At 44.4% G+C, this 8,271-nt stretch overlaps 1 protein-coding gene across 1 annotated transcript; it reads right to left on the bottom strand.

Moving 5' to 3' along the window:
• Positions 1 to 6,226: 6,226 nt before the first annotated feature.
• On the bottom strand, positions 6,227 to 7,272 carry LOC123412300. The gene has a single exon (XM_045105259.1). It carries the CDS (start codon positions 6,899 to 6,901, stop codon positions 6,410 to 6,412), a length of 492 nt encoding a protein of 163 aa, XP_044961194.1. The 5' UTR covers positions 6,902 to 7,272; the 3' UTR covers positions 6,227 to 6,409.
• Between the last annotated feature and the right edge of the window lie 999 nt (positions 7,273 to 8,271).

Genomic DNA, 8,271 nt, shown 5'->3' with positions numbered 1-8,271 from the left:
TTCAACTTATAATTTTTATTTTTTACTATTTTACTAGCGTATCCCCTGCCATGCAAGAATTTACGTCTTCGATAAGATTGGTTTCAGTACTGAAAAAACTATGGAGGTAAAGAGAGTTCACTTGAGGACTGAGCATGGTTATACTTTTGTCGTAAAGTTGTACAATGCAGACACCTACTCCTATTTTGAATGCACAAATTGGCAAGCACTATGAAAGGCTTATGCATTTGAGCCTAATATGCTTATCATCTTTGATATTCGTCCGAAGATGAAATTGAAGGTAATATCGACATCTGGGTCGATGTGCAGACGCCTCCAGTTCTATCATTATGTGACTTTATCAACCATATTTATTAAGTAATTTATATTGTTTATTTAAAAATAGTTGACAACTTATTTCCATTGACAACTTATTTTCGTTCTTCAAAAAATGTACGAAAGATGGTAGACAGAACCTATTACTACAATGATGAAACGGAATTAACTTGTAAGGAGAAACATCATCTTGTCGCATTTATCAATGATCTTGAGAATTATAATACCTATCAGCAAACTCCCCCACATTATGGTCAATACGTGCCACTAGTGCACGTGGTGAACTACGGTAACATGCATGGAGATTGCATGGTAAGATTTTCTACTATTACGACATCCGTGAATTCTTGTAAAACTAAACTACATTGCTAGCTACAAAGTTAATACTATGTTTTTCAACAGAAAATCCCACAATATTGTGTGCCTCATCTGATGTTTCCAAGAGGTCGCGTTGATGTTATGAACATACGACCAGCACGACCAGGTCAGCCTAGGTATCTGCATCACTCTTGTCCATACGGGATTTCTAAAACCGATGAAATGACAATCAAAGATTGGAAAAATGTATGGTCAATCGTAGTGAGCTATTTGGAAGCAACATTGTGTGTAGGCTAAGAATGGGAGAAAAGATGATCTCCAGTCTCCATAATGGAGAGTCAGGGCCTATCTTGTTTTATGATATTCTACCTAAGAGAAGGTAGAGTAGGTCCTATGAGAGAGGAGTAGATCCTAGGTACAATGTGTTATTTTGTGCTACAATGCGTTATAGTTGATGATGATGAGGATGAGGAGTTATGATTATGACTAGTGACCAACTTTTGTTATATGATGTCTCATTGACGAAAATGATGATTAAATAGTGTTGGTGGTAATGACTATGATGATTATTAGATATAGTGATGCAAGATTTTTTATATTAATATGATGATGATGTTGATCATGATTATCATGATGATTTTTTATTATGATCATGATTGGTTATTATATCATTGGGGGAAGGAAAACGGATTAGATTCATGTGTGGATGAATCTTCGATGTTGGGTTTATTAGCCCAGATGTCGTAAATGAATGGTTGGTACGCCACAATACCTAAGAGACCGAGGATAACTTGCTAAAGTTGTTACTTCTACATCACGGGAAAGAGAGGACACTTCTCTCTATTAGCTAGCTAACACAATATGAAACCCCTATGTTAACCCTCCAAAATCCCCAACACCCCCCCCCATTCAAAAAAACACATGTTGGTCCCGATTGGTATTACGAACCGGTACTATAGGCCCTCCTGCCTGGTCTCCCCGCAGAGGCCACGTGGAGGCCCTTGTGTCCCGGTTGGTAAAGGAACCAGGACTAAAGGTTTTGGGCTTTTGTCCCGGTTCCGGAACCGGGGCTAATGGGCCTCTGGAACCGGGACAAATGGGGCCATTTTCTACTAGTGATCTTGATTCAGCACCAATTTTATGTTTTATATAATCATATACTTTTTCTTCGAGGAATATGTAAGCATATACTGCTTGTTGGTTTTAGACCACACTAAATCGATTCATCCAAGCAAAGCTAGATGGAAGCACACAAGTTAGATCGAAAGCACACAAGCACACAACTTGTTGATGTGTTGACGTTGCCTAGCACATGCGCATCTCACTGCATAGACGTATGCGAAGCAGCTCGCTTCTGCTCCACAATGATAGGATCGATTCTCTCGGTGGTCTGCTCTTGATGGAACTACTGTAACTAGGTGATTCAAAAACATAATTGAGAAAATTTTGTTGATGCGTACAACTTGCATCTTTTTCTTCTTGACATATATGACTAACTAGTTGTGCCAACGCATCATAGACTCCGCTACCAACACGACATGACCCGGTGTTTGGTTTAACATATGTATTGGCTAGTATCAGATATGCCAAACAGCTTAATGATTTGATGGTGCATTACATTGAGCGATGGATATTCAAAAGTTGATGTTGGTAGAACTAAGGAAGATTTCACAAGGAGGGTAGGACACTGTCATTGTATGCGTCTTCTAGACGCCATTAAAAGCAGTGAAGTGTGAACTGACCTTATATGTTTTTTCATCAAAAACAATAAGTTGACAATTTGCCACACCTTAAAAAAATTGTCCTTTGCCTACATACGAACTACCTGCATCACGGAATTCCCCCCCCCCCCCACACACACACAAAAACGTTTACTTCTTCGTATTTCATGATTAGGGTTCAGATGATGCACTACGCGACGCTTGGTTGAACATGTTTGACCTGATGTTGTAATCTTGTGCCCCTAATGTGTTGAGGTTACCATGTACGATCTTAATTAGTGCCACTGCATGCTACATACGATCAGAGTGGTCACATGATGAAACAAACAACACAATGTCGACGAACTAAACAAAGGTTACGAAGTTTTTCAACCTACACAATCCGATCTGACCTGCACCCTTGGGTACTTCTGGATTGCTCTCCTCTTTGAGCACAAACTTGAAGTTATCATCATCCACCTCATGCCTAGTCTTAAACCCTTTGTAGCAGTCGTATTTCTAACCGTTCACTTGTTCATGGAATGTCTGCCATGAACCATATATTCCTGGAATCACCACTAAGTACACAACATGTCGCTTCATCTATCAAGACAAAAGAGCAACAATTCAACCAACATGAAACATCAACACGACATATGGAATAGAAGCAACATAAGAGTGTGTGATCATATAACAAAAAGGAAGCACATGGTCATCCTAACTACTATGGTGTCATCCTACCACCACATCGAAAAGAGGGTGTAATCCACCACCACAAGTTCACCATCACCATGAGGGGTATACATATATCACCTCTTCAAAATATACATGCGGGCAAATGTTTCAAAACCCTAGCTACTAGAAAATATGCATCACCATCATGCACACTGTCGCCGCCACCAGATTTTGGCACTACAAGTAGTGCTTGCCCAGCTAGGTCCAAAGCCAAAGGATTCTATGATGTGGTTCCATCCCAACAGACCCAAGATCATGTGACATGTTGTCCAATAGGTGGCTAAGATCCACCATCAAAGACTCCTGACTCTTAGCCACCATCAAAGACTCCTGACTGAAGAAACCCATGTCCATGACATCGATGTGAGGGAAGGGTGGGTGTCGACAAGCTTGATGTCCTTGATGGCACATGCCACCTCCTTCATGGCATCGTTCATGCTACTAAAGATGTTGAGCTCCTCCTCTATCAAATCAACTCTCTTCCTCTACCTCTTGCTCTCATGAGAAGGAGAGTGATCATCAACACTAGCCTTCCTAGGACATTAAGGATGATGGTCTAAGGCTCCTAGGTGTCTAGATACTCAAGCATATCCAGACTAAGAGGATCATTAGAGCCCATGTCATGCTGGTTGATAGACATACCCCATGAAAAGATGGTCTACATGTGAGTATAGTTCTGGATGAGAGTGTTGAGGAACTTAGCATGCTTGAGGTAGTCCTAAGAAAGGAAGACAACATTGTTAGTTATAATTGGCATGTTAGAGAAGCAAACAAGTGAAACAAGTGGTATGTTAGCTAACCGTGATTGTGGTCTTGGTAGTGCTTTGACTCCAACAGGATCAAGAAGGTGTCCTCATCGGTTGTGCGCTGCTAAGGTCTCTGAGCTTGGACGCATGGATCCATTTAAATCTCCACATTTTGAGGTCGTTGTAGACCTAGATTGAGGTCACCTCTATGCCATAGAACTGAAAGACATACTTGGCAACATAGTTGATGTGCACATCCTTGAAGCCAGTGTTAGTCCTCACCACACTGGTGATTATCCCAGGCATCTTGTTATGCACGAACATTGACATGAAAGGTGGTCATTTCATCTGTTCCCCTTCCTAGCCCCACTAATCGATGCCTTTGCCACCTTAGTAGCCGGTGTAGGCATCGATGCCATTAAAGATGTTTGCACAACAGGCCCCTCGAGCACTCTGGACCAGAAGGCATCTACTCAGATTGCGGCCAGGAGTCCTCAACATAGGAGGGACAAAACTAGTTCTCTAATAGAACAATGGTCCCACTAAGGTCTTAGGTGTTCATGTCCTGCAATGGTTTGCATCAAAACCACTTAACAAAGACAATGCATACTTACACATGGACTAGTCTTCAAACTCAACACACTAGCACATCTAGCAAACAAGCATTGAGTGGTCATGAAGTTCAACACACTACCACATCTACCTAATTACCATCGTACACATGGTTTGATCATCAAGCATTGAAACCGACATGAAAAACACCATGAACATCATCAATCTAGACAAGCAAAACATAGCATGCATCCAGAATTACATAATTTACCATACTACCTCCAGACCTACTCCTACAACATGATGGCACGAAACAACTTGGAAAAGAGGAGAAAGATGGATCTCCGCCGCCGACCTGAGAAGATGCGCCGCTAACCTGCTCGTAGACAAAGTCGGGCGGAGAGCTCGAAGGGGGGGGGGGGGGTAGTGGCGCGGTTTTGCTGTGAGCCAAAGGAAGCTAACTATGGTGAACGAATCAGCAGGAGGTGACCCATTTCCTCCCATCATTTTTTTGCAACCCACATTAGCTCCTGCTCGCATGAGCTCGGCACCATGTTCCTTCCCATGCACACGGAGAGTACGACTGAGAGAAAACGATCGATTTAGCCATTCATATTGGGTTTGGGTGAAAAGTGCTTTAAATTTTGTGTGGTTAAATTTTTGATACACACAAGGCAACCAAGCGAACCAAATCATATTCCCAAGGGATGGTTGACTAGTATACATGCAACCAAAGAGGCTATCTGGGTTGAATTTTTATCAAAAGGACCATCTGCTCAACGGAATTGCTAAAAAAACCTTCCAATTAAAATTGGCAGAGAAGACCCCCGGATGATGGCGGCAGGTGCGCCAGCCGACAGGTGGCACCTGCCGCCACGCCCGGAGGCGGCAGCACTGTTCATGACACCGTTCACACGAAAAGCGAATCATTACGGATAAACACTATTTTTTTAAAATAGCGCAAAAATTTAAAAGAATCTGAATTTTTTTGGGAGTAAAGATGATCGAGTGTTCTAGCTGGGTGCAAAATTTTATATTTCTTTTTTGTTTTCCTCTATTTTTCTGATTTTTTTTCAAAAAAACTGTTCACCTTGGGTGAGCAGTGTTGTCGTCATGCCCGAATGAATAGTGATGCCGTATCTAGACGTGGCGGCGGGTGCCACGTGTCGGCTGGCGCGCCTGCTGCCACAGCGTGGAGGTCTTTTGTGTCCATTTTATTTAGAAGGGGTCTTTTCTAGCAATTTGATTGAGCATGTGGTCCTTTTAGACAAAGTGCCATGTTCCCCTGTGGTAAAATGTAACCGAACGTGGTACACTATCTCCTGAAGCTGAGCTGTTATGGACTGAGATTCTTAAAGATCGTGTTCTATAATTTCCAAGTTGATAATCACACGAGAAACCTTCAGCCATGCCCATGCACGTAAGGACATAAGCCATTAACTAAGTCGAGAAAAGCGTGAGGGGGCGGCCGGCATGCCCCATCTCACTCTCAAGTCTCAACCCACGCAAGTTGTTTAGCCGCTACTGGCTTGAATACCGGCAGCCCTGCCAGTCTGTATGGCTAGTACCCTCAACAGCATCAATTCTATAAGCTCAAAAGTTGCGCGTTCTCCGCTTCCTGATTCTTCATTCTTGCACACTAATTCTGTTACCATCCACGCTTAATTATATGCAACTAACCACAAAGCCGCCGCTTGAGACCAGACGCCTTGTTTCTAAAACTATTCCAACAACATCCTGCGGATTTCAGTAAATTTAGCCGACAGTAGAGCCTGCTTCCGTGGATTTCGCGCTAGTTTTACGGATTAAAATTCGGAAGAGAACGAGAAAGAAGAAGAAGAAGAAACTGAAGAGGACTTATCAATCCTGTAACAGTAGACCATTTTGCAAATTGCAGCAAAGACGTAGTACCACAGAGCTTCTACCATACACGCTAGACAGGAGCACACTTCGCATGTTGTGCGCGGCGAAACAGAGGTGCAAACTGCGTGACAAGCCAGCGTCCGCGCCGCGCGGATCGGCGGCCGATGGGCGGGCGGGCTGTCAGGCCACCGTGGCCGCGGCCGGCATCGCCATCGGGGCGGGGCCGACCACCAGCGCGGCGTCGCCGGAGAGAGGGATGACGCCGCCGCGCGCCAGGATGGACCGGTACATCTCCACCAGCACCTTCTCGTCGTACTCCTTGAGCGGCCGCGGCCGCGCGAAGGGCTCGGCGCCGGCGCAGAAGGGGGCGGAGCCGTACCCCACGGCGGCGGAGGACGCGAGCCGGAGCATCGCGCTCACGTACGCGTCCCGGAGCCGCGCCAGCAGCCGCCGCGGCGAGAGCGCGCGCAGGAGCCGCCGCCCGAGGCCGCGGCGCCGGACGCGCCACCCGCGCCGCCGCCCCGCGGTCGCCGGCTCCCCGGCGCCGAGCTCGGCCTTGGCGAGGGGCGGGCGGCGCTGCGCGGCGGCCGCGTCCAGGCGGTCGTACCCGCGGTGCTTCCAGTAGGCCTTGATGCCGCCCTTGCGGGTGCTGGTGGCGGAGGCGCCGGCCATGGCTGCTCTCGGGCTTCTTGGTTCCGTGGAGCCGCGGATGGCTGGCCTCTCGGTGCCCTGATCTCGCGTGGTGTACGAAAATGGTGGGTGGTTTGTAATGGCAGGGGGTGTGTATGTTCTACTAGCTGCCCTGCACTTATACCTGTGTCATCACAGAGCTAGTAGTGTTTTTCTTTTCCTTCTTATTCTGGAGTACTACTCACCAAGTCACGATGCCTCTGTAGATTCTAGATTACTGGGGTTTAACCTTATCTCAGATTGTACTGTGCTACTACAGTAGTACTACTAACTTACGGCGTTCAGCGCATCATTTAATTTCTCTTCTTGTTTCAAGGAAAATCGCCATCTCGTGCAAAGGACAAAAAGTATTCCATACACGAGTTTTTTTTTTTGAACACCGAGTACAATGCACTTCCACCACCACACACGCATGTACTCGCACCATATCTACTTGAAAATGCAGCTGAAGGTCTCAAATCTGGGTTCTGATTTCCGATGGCTAAGTGTGCGGGCGAAGTTTGTCTTCTTACAAGTAACCTTCCTCTCTTGCAAAATTTGGACAGAAATTAACATGACTGCAAGCTTGCTTGACCCCGGTTTTTCTTTTTGTTTTTTTGCTTGACTCCATTAAGTGGCGTGGTCGCCATCACAATTAATCAGCCGGACAATTTCGTTATACGTCATGCATGGCGCCCGTTAACATCAAGTTATCGACTATAGTTTCCGTACAGAATTAGGCATTTCTGTTTTGCCTGCTTTACTTGGAAAGTAATTTTCGTTATTGGTTTGCCTTTGGTTTTCTTCATTTTTACCCGTTTGACATTGATGTTAGCCTTTGTTTGATATTAATGAATAATCAATAAGTCATGGTTGTGTTTATCAATTTTGAAAAATAGTGGTTTGCCTTTACTAACTCTTCCACCTCTTCATTTATCTTATTTCCTTCGTTTCTAAATATAAGACTTTTTAAAGATTTTACTATGCACTACATACGAATGTATATAGACATATTTTTAAGTATAGATTCATTCATTTTGCTTCTTATGAGGTCTATAGTAAATTTTTTTTAAAGATCTTGTATTTAGGAACGAAAGGAGTACATGGCATGTCTAAGAAAGCACCATTGTACATGTCTAGGGATCCTCACACATCTTATGTTAAATGTTAAAATGTTCATGGAAAAGCATAAATAACCTTGCTTAGTCATCGCGAATGACGGACCATACTGTTAGGCTGCTATGCTAGAAGTGGTTTTTATTATTAATGCAATGGTGGTCGCCATCATAATTAACTAGGCCACTTATTCCGTTAGCACGTCATTCATGATGCGGCTTATATCCAATCTGGGGCTGACGTGTTGAGATTAGGCT

Source organism: Hordeum vulgare, chromosome 1H (assembly GCF_904849725.1).
Source record: "Hordeum vulgare subsp. vulgare chromosome 1H, MorexV3_pseudomolecules_assembly, whole genome shotgun sequence".
In the NCBI taxonomy this organism is placed as follows: domain Eukaryota; kingdom Viridiplantae; phylum Streptophyta; class Magnoliopsida; order Poales; family Poaceae; genus Hordeum; species Hordeum vulgare.
Note: the sequence above shows the minus strand (reverse complement) of the source record. Positions and strands in the feature narration are given on the sequence as shown.